Source organism: Trematomus bernacchii, unplaced genomic scaffold, assembly GCF_902827165.1.
Source record: "Trematomus bernacchii unplaced genomic scaffold, fTreBer1.1, whole genome shotgun sequence".
NCBI classification, from domain to species: Eukaryota; Metazoa; Chordata; class Actinopteri; order Perciformes; family Nototheniidae; genus Trematomus; species Trematomus bernacchii.
In genome coordinates, this window is record NW_022987727.1 from 8,791,145 (window position 1) to 8,809,811 (window position 18,667).

The window sequence follows — 18,667 nt, forward strand, 5'->3', positions numbered from 1 at the left end:
ATTCACAAACAAACTTGATTTGACTTGATAAATACGTAAAGACAAAAAGATTTATTAGCCATGAATTAATAAATTGGTAAATTAAAATAGTAATAAAGAGGAAACTATTAAAGTAAAATGAGGAAATAATCCTGAAACACACTGAGGGTACTGTGGGATAAAGGGATAGTTTTAGTAACCACTCTATAAGAGCAGACAAATCTTTATTTGTATGGAAAATGTTGAAGGGAGAGTTAGTACCAAGCCAAATATAGTATTCCAATCTAAAGTATTGATTTCACCATAGGAGAACTGTTAAGGTGGAAATAACATTTGTTCGTCGTCCAAGATGTAGAGTTTTAAAAAGACACTGGGCAAAGAGCGATTGCAAATTTAATTTTGGAAAAAGCAATATAATTGGGAGTAATACATGCGGGGCCTTGGATCACTCATTGAAATGGTGCATATTTTTGACAACCAATATCGTTTAGGGACAAGGGGTCACTCAACCCACCCTGCAGATGTTTTAAATCTTACTTGCAGCTTCACAGGGAGCGCACGGCACCAGATTATGAGTTTTAAAAGACAAGCGCCACCACCTCCTAATGGTCATCCATTTAATCAGTGATGACCTGAAATGTAGAGATGTTATTTAAAGTAGAAACATATTAAATCTTTTGATTTAGCTTATTTCTCGGTCTCTGAAGTCTTACAGGGGTTTACAGGGTTTGCACTCGATTGATCCTAAAAAGTCTGCCGGGCCTGACGGCCTTGACCCGTTCTTTTTAAAAATTGCAGCTCAGATGATAGCACAACCAGTAACTGATATTTTTAATCTCTCCCTGTCCACTCACACACTGCCAGCTGTGTGGAAGCAAGCTCTGGTATCGCCCCTCTTGAAAGCTGGTGATCCCACGGAGTTGAATAACTATCGTCCTATCTCAAATCTTTCTGTGTTATCAAAGATTCTTGAGTCCCTTGTTTCTACTCAGCTAAAACTTTTTTTAAATTCACACAACATCCTTAACCCTATGCAATCTGGATTCAGATCAAAGCACAGTACTGTGACTGCCAGTCTGAAAGTCTTAGACGATATTAAGGCTGCTTTGGATAAGAAATCAGTTTGTGTTGCATTGTTTATTGACCTAGCCAAAGCATTTGACACTGTAGATCACCACATTATGTCTAATGTTATGTTGGTGTCTCGTTTCGGTCACAATGCCATTTGCTGGTTTCAGAGTTATCTAACCGACCGCACTCAATGCGTCAGGTTGGGTAGTACTGTCTCTGACCCTGTCACCTTGGAGAAGGGAGTTCCACAGGGCTCTATCTTGGGGCCCTTGCTCTTTTCATTATATGTAAACACTATTTGTAATCAGATGCAATTTTCTACCTATCATATGTATGCTGATGACACTATTGTATACTCGTGTGCTCCTTCTCTGGATATGGCCGTTTCCAATTTAAAATCAGATTTTATCACGCTGCAGCATGCGCTTCTTGATTCTAAACTGCTATTGAACAGTAAGAAAACCAAAGCAATGCTTTTTGCTCCCAAGTCAGCGTCCTCCTCTTGCCTCTCCATTGACACCCTTGATGGCGTTTCTGTTGAATTTGTTGATACCTACAAATATCTGGGCTTTTGGTTGGACAGTAATCTGAACTTTAAACACCATATTGAAGTTTTAACAAAGAAATTGAAATTCACTCTTGGCTTCCTTTTCAGATTTAAATGTTGTTTTTCAATTTCATCCCGTAAAAGGTTGGTCTCTGGCTTATTCCTGTCCCAGCTGGACTACGGTGATACCATTTATAGATTTGCCTGTCCTACTGTTTTGGCCAAACTTGACCCACTTTACCATGCTGCACTGCGTTATATATCAAATGCACCCTATAGGACTCATCATTGCACATTGTATAGCCTAACTGGATGGTCCTCACTTACTATGCGTAGGATGCAGCACTGGTTTTTATTAATGTATAAAGCCATTTTAGGTAAGCTTCCACTCTACATATGTGTCAGATTTGCTCCAGTTTGTGACTCTTACAAACTCAGATCCAGTGCCTGGATATGGTTCCAGGTTCCTACTGTACGGACTGAGGCTGGAAAAAGGAGTCTTTCTTATTATGGTCCTTGGTCTTGGAATGACCTTCAATCACGCCTTAAACTGAGGGCACTTGTCTCTATTTCATGTTTTAAATTGAAGTTGTCTGAAGTCCTCACCACCAGCTGCTCTTGCAGTAACAAGTAGTGTACTTTTTTTATTGTCCTAATGTGCACAATGTAGTGACTGCTTTTTCGTCTTTTGTTTTCTTTATGTTCTCTGTATTTTATATGTTTGTGTTATGTGTTATGTGTAACGTTGCTGCCTTCTTGGCCAGGTCAGCATTGAAAATGAGATTTTATCTCAATGTTTTTTATCTGGTTAAATAAAGGTTAAATAAAAATAAAATATCTGCCATAAGTGAAAATTCCTAAATTGAACTACAAAACATTGATGAAATGACTTCTGTTTTTAAAATCCTTGATAAAGGAGGGAGTAATTGTTACATGTTCGGACACCCAAGGGTTCACACACTGTTAAAGGGGTTGCATAGTTCTGTAAGTAGACCAGAATTGAAGCGAAATGAGTATAATGAGTTATTGATATTCCACCGGTTTCCCCACCATTTCAGGGACTACATGTTAACAAATATAAACAGACATAAAATATTGAAATTGACCATTTACAATAGAGTGTTCAACTTCGCTGTGAAATAAGGAGATCTGTAATGTTTCTCAAATTGATTTCAAAATAATATAAATAACGTGTTTGATGGGCTCTCTTTTGGGTACACACTCTTTTTAATGCAGGGGTTTAATAACAGTGTATTTGTACTCTTTTAATCCTAATATTCCCAAAAAGGTAGGGGGTGATATTGAACATTAATTCACATTTCTTTTGAAGATTCTCAGGAAATGAGAAAATGACATCAGTACAATCACCAGTTAATGAAACAAGCAGAGGACATTGTTGCATTAGGTTTTTATTGCAGGACCTCTGTAAGCTTTAGTGTTGTAGTACAGAATGACAAATAACTATTACGACAGACTGGTGTCATACAGAATTATCACTTAGCAGGATACATACGTTTATTGATTAAAAGTTAAAGCCAATCAGAAGAGTCAATCAATCGTTGAAACCTTGATGTCATCGAGGCCCGACATCCTGATGGAAGTGACATCCTGAATGAAGACTTAACATCTTTATCCCAGGGGAGATGAGTTGGCAGAACAAACAAACGATTTCTTCCCAGAACACACCGAGTCGTTGACGTAGTCAGATTCTGTATGTTGAAAACAATCAAAAACAGCACAAACACTTAATTAATGTATCTAGTAAACATTGTTAGTATGACTAAAGAGGATAAAGAACAAATAATAGTTTTTTTACCTCTAAAGTTAATCTCCATACAATTTTCCTTTCCTTGACCATTTGGCTCCCCCTTTGCCCAGCCGCCAAATTTAAAATTAGAGCCATCGCTCCACAGCCACACACCGTCCTGAAAGAAAAAGGATTATCAGTCAGTGTACGCATTTTCACAAAAAACGTTTTACTTACTCTAAGGCTGAACCAGAGCATACAATTGTGCGAATTCTCACAATGCCGTTTCAGCTTTATTTTATTTAAACAAATTGACTAGCAGACATGAATCTCACCTTGACAGCATCACTGCTTCCAACCCAAGAAAGTTTATTTTTGCCTGTTGCCGTTTTCACCAACTGTCTGATGAATAGGTATTCAACGTGCGTTTCGATGGAAGCCAGATTACCACCCAGGGCAGTGCAAGATTTCTACGGAGGGGAAACAAAGTCAGTGAAAGTATGGACAGGCAAACAATGTTTGTTTTGATCTGTTTCAGAGAATAAGCCAAGATTTAGTGTTCCAGTTACTGTGTTATTGTTGTAATTGTATAAAGTACCTCAGCAATAGCCCATTCCTTTTCCTCATAGTTGAAGATGAAACAGCGAGAGCCAAGCAGAGACCAACCTTGGGGGCAACCTACAACACAATTGTAAAAAAAAACAGACTTAACAAAATACTAATGGGCCTTAGATTAGATATACTTTCTTTGCTACATTCAGTGGCGACTGGTCATTAGGGGCAGCCCCACCTAGTGTCAGCAGAAAGTATTACAAATAATGATTACAAAAATGCAAAAAAATAAATAAAAAAATATATAAAATATATTTTAAGATCATGTTTAATCATCTGATTCGTCTGTACATTGCTGTTTTAGTCTGTGTTCTTCTAATTAGTGTGTCTACAGTCACAGTGTGTGCCTATTGAGCTGTTTAGAGCCATGTGGGACAAAACCTGATTATGCCCCTTCCTCTCGCTGTGAAGTGAACGTGACTGTAAAAACTACACTGCGCATGCTCAGAGTATTTTGTAATGAAATGTGTGTGGCAAAAAAATAATGACCAGATGGGCACGGAGCTACCATCCCCACCATACGTCATCTCAAATCATTCAGAGCTGATTGGCTGTAAGTACGTGTGCCGCGAAAAGTGTGGTGTGTGAAGAGGAGACGAGAGAGCTGCAGTGGCGCGTCCTAAAACCAGGAAGTAAGCACAAAAAAGCAATGAGATTTCTCCAGAGGATTTTAGAAAATAGCTCGAAATAAGATCTGTGGGAAACGTACCTGTTAGATAAATGCACGTTTTGATTAGCCGGATAACATCCACATGTCTACCCTACTTTTATAATTTTTTTATCATAAATCTATGGATTAGATTTATGATAGACTTTTGAAACTACAAGAACATAAGGAGGACTTTTACAAAAAAGTAATAGAAATGTTTGTCCAGAAGGATAGGCAAATGGACTTCATCTTCAAGTCAAGGTAAGACCGCCATTTTATTGAAAATGGGATCTTACTAAGAGAGAACAATTCAATATTTAAATGATAAAATTACATTTTTTGGGTATCCTTTTGTTGAACTGTCTGTTTAAAATTAATCGAAGCATCAGACAAAAAAAGCTTTTGAAAATAATATTATATTTTGGTTTAGGTCAAAATATAATATTTGTAAACCTGAAGAGTCAGTGCCAGTGCCTCAGCAGCCATGAACCTCACTGCACGTCACTGCAGAAGCTTATATATAGACATCTAAGTTTTTTGTGCCCCACCACTTTTGTACATATAAAAACGCCACTGGCTACATTATACAGTATATGGACATATATGAATTATGTTTTCAAATGCACTTTTACTGTTGGTCTTAAACTGAGGAGTGCAGTTCTCTATGCTTGAGCTCGTAAATATTAACTTAGAATGCAACCAAAGCAATGAAAGCCTACAAATGCTGTCCAGTAGGATGTACCAACCTTTTCTTATGGGACAACTTGCCTGTGAATGTAAAGAACGCATTATTAGGAATGAACAGATCCTGATTCATGGTTGAGCCTCAGATTGAAATCACTACAACAACACTAGAAGCATTGCCCAAAATGTCATTATACCAATTCATTCTTTACTTAAACTCCCTGCAGTATCTGTGTTCAAACGCACTTTGTGAATGTAAGCTATGGGGGCTGAACACGTTCTTATCATGAGACTTGAGTCCCCGTCCCCATTGATTATTACATCACTTTACATTGTCTCATTGTCAATTAAGAGACTACTACTGTGCAACCATAATGATAATATTTCAAAATACTAATGTTGCAGGTGATGGAACAATGATATTATTTTTAAGTCATTACCACTGTATTATCCATAGCTAAGCATAACTTATATCACTTACGTCTGCCTCCATCCACAGTCCACCGGTCAAACAAAGGAGCACAATGCAGTGGAAAACTGACGCCATCTATGTAAAGAACAGTGATGTTAACAAGTTAAATGTAATAGAGTTAGTTGACAACACTTCATAATTTTTTCGTCCTTGACATATTACAAATATATATATATGAACACAAGGACCAGTGGCGGCCGGTCCATAGGGGCGCTAGGGGTGCCGCCCCACCTCTTCCTATATTGAAAAAATAAAAAATAAATAATAATTAAAATTAAAATAAAAAAAAAAAAATATGTTTAAAAAGATATATATGTTTTTATTTTTATTTTTAATGAACAAGGTAAATATTATATAATTGGTATCAGTAAAATGTATAATCTACAATAAAATCTCGTTTAAAATTGTGTTACGATGTCTAAAGTTACTGATAAGTCACATGTTTCCTGCCTGGCCTTGCCCATGCACCTTCTCTCGTCTGGGCGCTAAGAGAGGAGCCTTCAACCAGTGCAGCAGCAGCCACCAGCAGCTGACTGTTGCTATCTGTAACGTGTAAACTATGCCGCGAAAATATAATTTCAGCCAATCAGCGTCGTCAAAGATGACGGTCACCGGGCGCCAATGTCAGCGCCCAGTGCAGTCTGTGAGTAGTTTGGACAGTGACTCGTATCCGGTTGACGCAGTAGTTGATGAGGATGGCTTCGTGTGCAGGTGGAGTCTCCGGACCTCGGTCCCCGCCTAATTCTGTTCAAGAGCTAATCTCCAATCCTTTCGAAAGGAGAAGTTTGGCAGATAAATTGTTGCTTAAAGACCTTGCACCGGACCAACCCGATTTGAATATATCGCAGCAATCTCGTGAAAAAGACAACATTTATACACGAGGCTTCACAAGTAGCTGGTACACAAGAAAGGCTTGGCTAGCTGGATGCAAACAGGTAAATGCTGTCTTTTGTTTCCCATGCTTGGATATCACTTTATATGTAGAGAGGAGGTTTCCCATGGTTGTTAGAAGTTTATTAATAAGTGGGCATTTATCACAGAAGTGATTGTTCTGTCTCCACGTTTGTTGCATTGTCTGTGATGTATTTTCCAACGGTTATAGCTCCTGTTCTGTCCCAGCAACACTACACGGTTTGCAGCTCCACCACATTTTTGGTTTATCTTCGGTGTCGCTTAAAATCTGCTTCCCATCGGACTAAAACCTCCACGTAATCTGAAGACAGATACTTGAAGTTATTTAAACCTTTTGCAAACGTTATGTTCTTTCTTGCTCTAGCCTTGCCAGTTACATTGTACATAACACATATATTATCATTATGCTAACTGGTTGTTCGTGTTAGACGATGTAGCTTTTTCATTTCTGAGTTATTGCTATATGTAAATAAGCCTGTTTGTAAATAATCCTCAGAGAAACAAAGAAAAAACACAATTTATGACATTTTGTGCTGTGGTTATTTTTTTTAAATTGCATTTATTCACAGTTCAGTTTGAAATGCTGTAGTGACTTGTATTGAACCACTTAAATATTTATAATTAATGCTACTGAAAAGATGCTATTAATTTTATATCTCACATGCAGTTCACTGTAAAGCTACTTGGTGAAGGTGTTGGTTCATAAAACATGAACAGTTTTAAGAAAGAAAAAAACAGACCAGTTCTGAGAACACAAATTCCTGGTAAAGTAGTAGATGTTCAGGTTGATAAATAATATTTTCCACACTGAAGATTATGGAGGTATTGATCAGTCTTCTCATATTTTTAAGCCTCGATTTCTCCTTTCCCCCCCCCTCTAACATCACCAGAAGTCATCATTTAAGGGGTCATTTCTCGAAAAAAGTTTCCGGGGGGAAACCCCCTGGACCCCCCGGGTAGGTCACTTACGGTACGTCAAGAGCCCCACCAAAAAAAAAGACCACCGGCCGCCACTGACAAGGACTATAGTCTTGTTTGACAGTTATTATTGTTAAAATAAACTAAGAAACTGAACCTTTACCTTGCTGTGATGATCAGATGAAGTTGTACAGCTGTAGCAGTGTGATGAGTTGTGTAATGGTCTTGGAAGAGAAGCACTCTTTATATACCTTATCTAGAATATATACAAACACTTGATTGTCATCACCTCATCTTTGGTGCCATTTCAAATATCACAAATTACATATTGACATATCCTGGATTATATATTTGACCTTTTCATAAAAAGGTTAAAATAAGTTGTCTACAATGTGCTGCACACAGCACATGGTGAAAATACAAACAAGGGTGTTAACTGTATAGCTACTGCTGATGACAGATGCTGTGGGAACATTTCAACTCGTGGACCAGGTTAACTGTAGCCTGAGTGAAAATAATTGTGGGAAAGTTGCTAAGTTATAATTGTTTTGTACTGTACTAAACAGCCTCAGAGTCGAACCCTAGCATCATTCTTTTAAAGCTGTAAACAGCCTATAAGCTCTGCCTCACAGTGAGGGAATGGACTCTGAACACTTTTTATTTAAAATGCAAATATGTGAACCATCGGTCACAACCTAACGGCAAAAGAAAAATTGACATGTTGTCTTACAAACACTTGATTATTGTTGTCAATGGATTTCCTGCCGTCTAGAAACAAATAGGGAAATATTATCTTTCACTTTTCTCATTTTACAACAATAAATTACAGTTGATATGTGAATTTTATATATTTTTTCACCATCCACCACAGTGATGTTTGTGTTTTTATAAACGTTGTTGGTCTGTGTCAGTGTCATTACGATAAAATGTGATCCTAGAGACACCTTTCTATTGTCTTACTCCCCATCTACCCCGTATCATTATTGTTATGGAGAAAAATGAAGATTATTATAATAATAACAATAATAACTAGAGAATGCAATTCCTGAAGAAATTGCTAGTGGGAATGCTTTATGCTGAAAAGCTGACGCTAAACTGCTATGCTGAAATGTAATGTGTAAGAAGAAAGTGAAGAATTTAGATTGAAATGATACATGAACACTGGGGGCTTGAATGTGTTGATGAGAGAAGAAAAGAAAGTAAAAAGGCCTGGAAAAGCAGCAGAATATTTGAACTGCAAACTTTTGAACTAACTTGATGGTGATCTGTCGCCATGCCAACGGCATTTGATGACATCCCATAATACGCTTAGATGCATTGATGGCAGCATCGTTACCAAACCTGTGAAGTTTTGGGCCGTTTGGAGCATTTTCACTGAAGTTATGAGAAAACTGTGTTTCATGGTGAGCATTGTGTTGCCATGGCAACGGCATTTGAAGAAATCTCAAAACTGTCCCTTAGATGTCTTCACGGCTGGACTGTTAGCACACATGTGAAGTTTGAGCACTTTTTGAACATTTTCATAGGAGTTATAGCGACATCGTCTTTTATGGCGAGGGATGCGTTTCCATGGAAACGGCATATGATGACACCCCATAATTGACGTAGAGCTGTTGAGGGCTGGACCGTTAACCATTATCTGAAGTCTGCTGCTCTGAGCATGTCAGTTGGAGTTATGACATCATCGTGTTCCATGACACAGGTGTTTATATTTGAGCTAACGACGTGTCCAGAGATCAGAGGTTTCCATGGTGATGTGCAGTAATCAGTGAGAGGAGAGCATTTTCATTGTTCTGAATGAGAGATAAACCTCTTACATGTGAACGTGTAAGATGCGCCGATGAAGATGGCCGCATCGTCTTTGTGCCCCTCTCCAACTTTGCCCATTTTCGTATTTTGTACATATTTCTTTTACTTTTGCCGTTTTACTTTTAACATGGTTCGCAACATGCTAGCCGACCGCACCTACTCTGCCATACAATATAGCAGAGAGGAACTTTTCCAATTGCGAAACTTCGTGGACAATATTAACCCTCCGACAGACAATGGAGATTCACCATGGCTACCTGTTGCTGTTCTACCTGAGAGACGCAAGAAGAAGACAAAGCGGGGATGCCGGGCCGGGTTGCTGGTCAAACTGAGAAAACGTGAGAATCGGCCCCCTCTTCCGAGTATTCTTCTGGCTAATGTTCAATCCATTGAAAATAAGCTAGATGAACTCAGAAGCCGGATTGCTTTTCAACGGGACATTAAGAACTGTAACGTGTTAATTCTCACTGAGACTTGGCTCAACCCCGCTATCCCGGACTCCGCTATTGTCCCTGACGGATTCTCTATTTTTCGTCAGGACCGGACTGCAAACTCGGGGAAAAGTAAGGGAGGTGGTGTGTGTGTAATGACTAACAACAACTGGTGCTCAGATGTGAAGATTATTTCATCGGACTGTTCCGCACAGCTAGAGCACCTCATGATCTCATGTCGGGCCTTCCATCTGCCGAGGGAATTCACATCTGTTGTGATAACAGCAGTGTATATCCCGCCGCAGCCACTCGCCGACAACAACACGGCACTCGATCAGCTGTTTGGGTTTATTGATAAAACCGAGACTTCACGGCCAGATGCGGCGTTCGTTGTGGCCGGAGATTTCAACACCGCCAACATGAAGAAGGTTTTGCCAAAATATTACCAACACATCAACTTCCCGACGCGCGGGGGAAACATACTGGACCATGTTTATTCCCCTTTCCGGAATGGATATAGGGCTCTCCCTCGCCCTCCCTTCGGCAAATCAGACCATATCTCACTACTGTTGTTGCCTGCTTACAAGCAGAAACTTAAAAGGGACAGACCGATAACAAGGACAGTACAACGATGGAGCGAGGAGTCAGATTCAGCACTGCAGGATTGCTTTGCATCTACGGATTGGAGTGTGTTTGAGGACAATAACATCAACACACACACGGACACTGTCATCTGCTACATTGGGAAATGCATCGATGACGTGGTACCGAAGGTTTCTGTACGGACATTCCCAAATCAAAAGCCCTGGGTAAACGGTGAGGTGCGCGGCAAACTGAAAGCGCGCACTCTCGCGCACACAGCGGGAGATTTGGAGGAGTACAGGAAGTCTAGGTATGATCTCCGGAGAGCAATAAAAAATGCAAAGAGACAGTACAAAGAGAAGGTGGAATCTGACTTCAAAGGCTGTAACACTAGGAATATGTGGGCGGGACTAAGGACAATGACTGACTACAAAGGAGCAGCGGGGGGTGCTGCGGGAGTGTCTGCGTGCGCATCTCTCCCAGATGAGCTAAACAGTTTTTTTGCACGCTTTGAGAGCAGCCAGGCTGTGGAGGTACAGAGGGACCAGGAGCTACACTGCCCTTTTGTTTTAAATAGGGCAGATGTGTGTAAATCCTTTAAAAGGGTTAACCCACACAAGGCTCCTGGACCTGATGGCATCCCTGGCCGTGTTCTCAGGGTGTGTGCAGTTCAGCTGGCAGAGGTGTTCACAGACATCTTCAACAGGTCCCTGCTGCAGTCTGTAGTCCCCACATGTCTTAAACACTCCACCATCATTCCTGTCCCCAAAAAGACAATCATCACCTGCCCCAACGACTACCGCCCAGTAGCACTCACCTCCATCATAATGAAGTGCTTTGAGCGGTTAGTCAAATTATTCATCACCTCCTCCCTCCCTGAATCTCTGGACCCCCTGCAGTTTGCCTACAGAGCAAACAGGTCCACAGACGACGCCATAGCCCTCACCCTCCACACTGCCCTCTCACACCTGGACCCGAAGAAGAGGAACACATATGTGAGAATGCTGTTCATTGACTACAGTTCAGCATTCAACACCATTGTGCCCTCCAAGCTGGCCATCAAGCTCAGAGACCTCGGACTCAACAGCGCCCTCTGTGACTGGATCCTGAACTTCCTGACGGGCAGACCCCAGGCAGTGCGGGTGGGAAATATCACATCCTCCACCCTGATTCTCAACACCGGTGCCCCTCAAGGCTGCGTGCTCAGCCCTCTCCTCTACTCCCTGTTCACCCACGACTGCGTGGCCACACACAGCTCCAACACCATCGTGAAGTTTGCTGATGACACGACCGTCATCGGCCAGATCACAGACGATGACGAGACGGCATACAGAGAGGAGGTCGAAAACCTGACATCTTGGTGCCAGGAGAACAACCTCCATCTCAACATCAGCAAAACAAAGGAGCTGATTGTGGACTACAGGAAGCAGCAGGGAGAGGGACACGCCCCCATCGCCATCAATGGGACTACGGTGGAGAGAGTCAAAAGCTTCAGGTTCCTTGGGGTCCACATCACTGAGGACCTGACATGGTCTCTTCACACCACCACCATCACTAAGAAAGCTCGACAGCGGCTCTTCTTCCTCCGCAGATTGAGGAGGTTCAAAATGGATTCCAGGATACTCTGCAACTTCTACAGGTGCACGATAGAGAGTATCCTCACTGGCAGCATGACGGCCTGGTACGGCAGCTGCACCGACCTCGATCGTAAGGCTTTACAGAGGGTGGTGAAAACTGCACAGCACATCACCAGGACGGAGCTGCCATCCATGGAGGACCTTTACTCCCAGCGGCTCAGGAAGAAATCACTACGGATTATCAAAGACCCCCATCACCCCAGCCACAAACTGTTCTTTCTGTTGCCGTCTGGCAGACGTTACCGCAGCATCCTGGCAAGGACAAGAAGATTCGGAGACAGTTTCTTCCCGCGGGCAGTGAGACTGTTAAAAAATTGAACTGTTGAAACAACTTCAAACATTCAACTGCTACTCAGTAGTATGTATCTAATACCTAATATATATATATCATTCCAATAACTTGTATATAGACTCATACTGCACTATTCCACATCATAACTTTATTTCATTTTTATAACTATTATTATTTTTGTATTGCTCTTGCTCTTATTGTTATTATGTTATGTTATTATGTTGCATTGTTGGAGAAGCCTGTGACATAAGATTTTCAACTGCATAATTACTCTGTAGCTATGTCAGATTGACAATAAAGAACCTTGAACCTTGAACCTTGAACGTGTTGTTGAAGAACCGTAACAGATATCGGTGAAATTTCAAAGTGTGAAGCATGTGAAGGAACTTGAGCATCTGAAGTGTGCTTTTTGTGTACTTTCGGGTTAATAGTGTGGCCTTTTTGGCAGATTAACTAAAGGTGTGCGGCTGCTGTGGTGGGGAAAGATGAGGCTGAACTTACAATGGGGTTTAATGGAGACATGTTGAACGTTTTTGTCACTTCATGCCCTCAAGAGGCATTTTGTTTAATTATTTTGCTTAATCTTTTTTTATTTTTCAAGCTACGAGATGTTTTCCTACGTTTCTCATGAAAAATTATGTCTCAGGTGTGTAGGGTTTGGGAATTATGGCAGGTTTAAAAGAAAATATGAAGGCAAAATTAAATCTGTCCTCCATTCTAGCTGTGACATCACGCACTCTAAAATCTGAAGAAGGCCTCTTTACCAAGGTCTGAACAATGTTTAATATCTCTAAAAGTGTGGATCAGATGTATTAGTTGTGTTACACGATTAATGTCAGAAAGATGTGTAACATTTTAAAGTTGGAATGAGGTTTCTGAGTGAAAGTATGAAGGAGCAGTTAGCAGTTGAAGTTGCATGAAGATTGTTCAAGTCTGAAGAGTTTCTCCATTGACTTCCATGTTAAAAATGTGATGAATTATGGGATGTATCTCAGGAATTATGAAAATGATGAATAAGAAAAGTAATAGCAATCGATTCCCGACCGAGCTGCACGTTTTGATGTTTGAACGGAGTTCCTGCGATGTGGAATGTGGGAGAAGAAGAGGTACAAAATAACCTGGCGGAATAATAAAGATTTTTGTGCGTCGAAGAACAGATAGTTGGAATGCTGTATCAGCATTCCCACTAAATAATGATGATATGTCTCTGTGACAACAAAATGAAGGTAGTTATGTCACACACACACACACACACACACACACACACACACACACACACACACACACACACACACACACACACACACACACACACACACACACACACACACACACACACACACACACACCCCTTAAAGCAACTCTCGTTACTCCTCTGAGTTCCACGCAGTATTGTCATCATGGAGGTATACATAATACAAAAACTGTAGTTTTAATAACTGCTTGTTTAAAGCAGTTGTAGAACAGGGAATTTTTTGACAAGACTTTATTTGACTTATATTATATCGAGCAGTTGTCTGCCTTTCCATTAGGGTTAGGATTTCGTTATAATTGGAAAGAAACAGTCTCATACAAATGTTGACTTAAAGACTGTACAAGCAGCAGCATTTCAAACTCCATTCCATACTGTCACTGGGATAGCATTGCAACCGTGCAAGGTGCAGTGACAAAGCTTCAGGTGTGTCGAATCATCACTTATTTGCATCTGAAACTACATATCAAGTAAAGACTATTTTTGTACTTGAATCCTGTGTCTGCCTCCGTGCTTTTGGGTCCACACCTTGTACCGCCGTGACAGATACTGTATGTACCGGTTTGTAAACACACATTTGTGTCACATTAGTTTCTGACGAGCTGCACACCAAACACTCCAAATGTTCGCAAGATACGCGAGGCAGCTATCATGCGCACGGAAACGCGATGTTAAAAGACGGTTTATAGAGTATGTGAACTGTAATTCTAAGTCAGATTGGTCTTTAGAAATGTAGACATTTTATATTATTAAGTTTGACCAATTATTCATAAAATGTGTATATATTTCTATGACATTTCTAATAGGCAGCACTGTAACTAAATCTGAAAAGAAATTTAAAAAATCAATTTGCAAAAAATGGTTTGGTCCATTTTGTCCTATCTGTGTATTTTATTTATTTTACCTTTATTTATAAACAAAATACACAGATAAGACAAAATGGACGAAACTATTTTTTGCAAATTGATTTGTTTTATTTTTCTTCTATAATAATATTATTATTATTATTATTATTATTATTATTATTATTATTATTATTATTATTATTATTATTATTATCTCATAATAATCATAATAATAATTGTATGAAATAGGCGCCTTTCAAGGCTCTCAATGTTGCTGTGCAAGATAAAATCATGCAAAAGACAATACAAAACACCAGCAAAAAACAAGACAATGCTGTATATTGGTGCACCATAGAGAGTATCCTGACTGGCTGCATCACGGCCTGGTACGGCAGCTGCACCGCCCTCAATCGTAAGGCTTTACAGAGGGTGGTGAAAACTGCACAGAACATCACCAGGACGGAGCTGCCATCCATGGAGGACCTTTACTCCCAGCGGCTCAGGAAGAAATCCCTCCGGATTATAAAAAAACCCCATCACCCCAGCCACACACTGTTCTGTCTGCTGCCGTCTGTCAGGCACTACCGCAGCATCCGGACTAAAACCACCAGACTCAGGGACAGTTTCATCCCACAGGCAATAAGACTGTTAAACACCTGAACTGTTGAAACAACATCCACAATATTCATCTTGCTGCTACTTAAAAATTATTGATCTATTTACCTAATATATCATATTTCAATGAAGACTCTTATTGCACTATTTCACTATTTCACCTTTTTAAACTATTTTTCTTCTTGTATTTACTATTTACTATTTATCTGTTTATCTGTGTTTTGTGTTGCACTGTTGGAGAAGCCTGTGACACAAGATTTTCATCGACATAACTACACTGTAGCTATGTTCGTTTGAAAAATAAAGAACCTTGAACCTTGAACCTGGAACCTATAATCAATCAAAACGGAAGATGTGTGATGAATTGTGATCAGGGTGGATATGCCAGTCAGAAGAGATATGTTTTGAAACCTGTTTTGAAAGATGGGGAGAGTCAATATTACGGATATCAGGTGGAAGGGGGTTCCAGAGGCGGGATGCAGAGCGGCTGAAGGCTCTGGATCCCATGGTGGTTAAGCAGAAGGGTGCAGCAGTGAGGTGGAAGGAAGCAGGAGACCTAAGAGTGCAGGTGGGTGGGTTCAGGGGTGTAGTGCTGCTGGAGCGCACCGGAGCTAGCTAGCAAGCTTGGCTCTTTGTGTGTGTGGGAGTGAGTGAGCAAGCGAGAGAGAGAGAGAGAGCGAAGAGTTCTTTCCTGTTAGAATCCGACTGAGAGGCTCTTCTCAGATAACTACAGCTCAGAGTCAGACTGAGAGGATCTTCTTCAGATAACTAAAGCTCAGTTGATGTACAGTAAAGGAAGCTCTGAATGTTTAGCTAATTAATTTTAGTCTAAGTTATCTCAGTGGGTCACCAACATTTTGTTCACGATTTATGTAAACAAGTATTTCCAAGGCACAAGATGATGATCATTATAGGTCTAAAAGAAATAAGATAATAAATGAAATATTGATAATAAAATATTCCAATTCATGCTATAGGAAAGTAAAACAAAAGTACAGCTTAAAAAGGGAGTGATTTGTAAAATATGTTTAGCCGACCGTAAAAGCAAACCAACTGTCTGCCAGTGCATGCTCTCGGACCCCCCTAGAGGATGTTAGGTCTACCCCCACTTAAAACGTGTTCCTATGAATAGGATACTAAATGTGTGAGTCATAGGTGCGCTCTGGTACTTAAAAATAGCACTACACCCCTGGGTTTGTTGATGTGCAGGAGGTCAAAGAGGTACAGAGGAGTGAGTTTGTGGATAGACTTAAAGGTGAGGAGCAGAATCTTAAAACAAAAACCTGTCTCGAGACAATTTTTTAAAGGTCTTGGTCTTATCTCGTAATCAACTGCATTTGTTCTCCATCTTGTCTCAGTCTCGGACCTATAAGACTCGAGATTTTATGTCAAGATCGGTCAAGACCACTGCTGTGGCTGGGGATGTGATTGGATGTAAAACTCCCTGTTTCAAATGCAGCCAATAACGTGACTTCACAGACTTACTTTCAAGCACTCATGAGACTCAAAATATTTGCACTTATTCGCTGCAATGTTTGTAAACATGGGACTGGTTTATAACGGCTGCTACCCTCTCACCTCTCCCCGACCCGTTCACACACACTCAAACGGTCTGTGAAGATGTCGGGAAATTAAACAATAATTCGATTTGGATAAACAAACCACAAAAATGTCAGTTGCCCACCAACACTCAAGTAAAAACAGTCGGCAGTGTGTAAATACTGTAATGTGACCCTCATTGTGAGGATCCACAGTGCGGCCTTCCTCTTTTTCCTCTGTTGTTGTCTGTCTGTCTTCCTGGCTGGGCGTGGCTGACCTACATTTGGATTTCCGTCTCCACACCGCTCCAGCTGTTGATCATCTCGCTGATTGCCACTACTCACCTGCACCTGCTTAAAACCCTGGTTCTCATCCTCAGTCTTCGCCAGTTCTTCGTTTATTCTTCAGTGGTAAACTAACGTCCAGGCCTACTTAGCATTTTTTGCCTAGTAAACTTTTTGATGTTCCTAGTGAGAGGATTTACCTTCCTAACCCTGCTTCTTTCCTGTTTCCAGATCCACACACCTCCTCCGCCTGCCACGTCCAGCCACCTCCCTGGTCTGTCCTGCTCCTCGTCTCCCCTCTCTGAGTTCCTCGTCCCGGTCTGAACCTCGGTTCCAGGATTCCCCTTCAGCGTCCTCTGCAACTCCTTGACTGTGCCGTGGTCTAAATAAAGCCCATTTTTGACACTTCACCAGTTTCAGTCTAAGTGCTTGCATAGCGGGTTCTCATCTCCAGTCATTCCACGTGAAGCTTAACACTCACAGAAACGGCTGGGACTATGTCCAACTTTTCCAGACACTTGGAAAACCTTACAATTTATATCACCATGTTTTATATTAAGATATTACTAATTTGCTGTTTTTAAATGAAAATAATCACTTTTTGAATAAATATGATGAAGTTTAATTGACATCTTACATTTGAATGTGGGTTTTTTTATGATGATGTGGATCTTTCAGATCAAATTGACTATGGTATCTTCCATATTTTATTGTAAGGCTGAACGCTCTCCCCTCCCTCCCCCCTCTCCCCCCTCTCCCCCCTCTCCCCCCTGCCCCCACTGGACTATAACACTGAAAACACTGACATTCAGCACCAGACACTTTTTACGCTGCTATGGACAATCTTGCAATAATGCACATATGGACAATCTGCACTAATGTACATTCTCATAATATTGAAGCTATTGTTATTTTGTACATATTGATTGTTGTGTTTTTATTTAAGTCTTAATGTGTGCACATGTAAAAATGTGTCTTTGAATCTGTGTATATATATATACATATTTGCACACATATTTTATATACATTTGTTTTTATATTCGGGATTGTGGGAAACGGTATTTCGATCTCTCTGTCTGTACACCAGTGGCGAACCGTCAGGGCCTTCAAGGGCCGGCGGCGGCGGCGGGGGGTTTGTGTGTGTCTACAGAAGGTCCAGTTGTGATAGACACGGTTCGCCACTGCTGTACACACAAACTGGAAGATTGACAATAAGGTTGACTTTGACTTTGAAGTGTATTGGATTCAAACTAGACGGGTTCCTGTCTTGACTTGGTCTTGCCCTGCTTTGGTCTTGATCTTGAGTTGGTCTCGACCTCTTAAAGTCTGGGTCTTGTCTTGGTCTTGGTCAGAGATGGGGTCGTTACTAAAAAAAAGTAATATATTACACTACTTCGTTACTCGCTACATAAAGTAACTCGTTACTTTACTCGTTGCTTTACTCGTTAATTTACTCGCAGGGCCGGCCCGGCTGACTCAGCCATGTTTATGCAGCACTGCACGTGGAGATGTGGACGCGCAGGTCGCGCAGATTATGTACATATAAACCTGCGGCGGAAACCCCTCTTGTCTGTCAGTGTGATTATGACTGATTTTATAAAAGTAACGAAGTAACGCGTGTCGGGGCAATGTTAGTAACTGTAGTGTGATTACTGAATTATAAAAGTAACGCGTTACACTACTCCGTTACCGACAAAAGTAATATTATTACAGTAACGCGTTACACCCAACTCTGGTCTTGGTACACTCCGGTCTTGGTCATGACTTGGTCTTGGTTACGGTGGTCACTC

At 40.7% G+C, this 18,667-nt stretch overlaps 1 protein-coding gene across 1 annotated transcript; it reads right to left on the reverse strand.

Moving 5' to 3' along the window:
- Positions 1-3,226: 3,226 nt before the first annotated feature.
- LOC117494306 (galactose-specific lectin nattectin-like) lies at positions 3,227-17,262 on the reverse strand. The gene is made up of 7 exons (XM_034145149.1): positions 17,078-17,262; positions 5,771-5,836; positions 5,352-5,373; positions 3,943-4,022; positions 3,680-3,814; positions 3,414-3,522; positions 3,227-3,306 (listed from the first exon to the last, which is right to left on the reverse strand). The coding sequence occupies exons 2-7, from the start codon at positions 5,834-5,836 to the stop codon at positions 3,227-3,229; spliced, it is 492 nt and encodes a 163-aa protein (XP_034001040.1). The 5' UTR covers positions 17,078-17,262.
- Between the last annotated feature and the right edge of the window lie 1,405 nt (positions 17,263-18,667).

Coding starts and splice junctions, on each gene's coding strand:
- LOC117494306 (XM_034145149.1), bottom strand. CDS start 5,836: ATGGCGTCAGTTTTCCACTGCATTGTGCTCCTTTGTTTGACCGGTGGA. Junction 3,523..3,679: donor GAAGCAGTGATGCTGTCAAG/GTGAGATTCATG, acceptor TTTTTCTTTCAG/GACGGTGTGTGGCTGTGGAG. Junction 3,307..3,413: donor TATGGAGATTAACTTTAGAG/GTAAAAAAACTA, acceptor TTCAACATACAG/AATCTGACTACGTCAACGAC.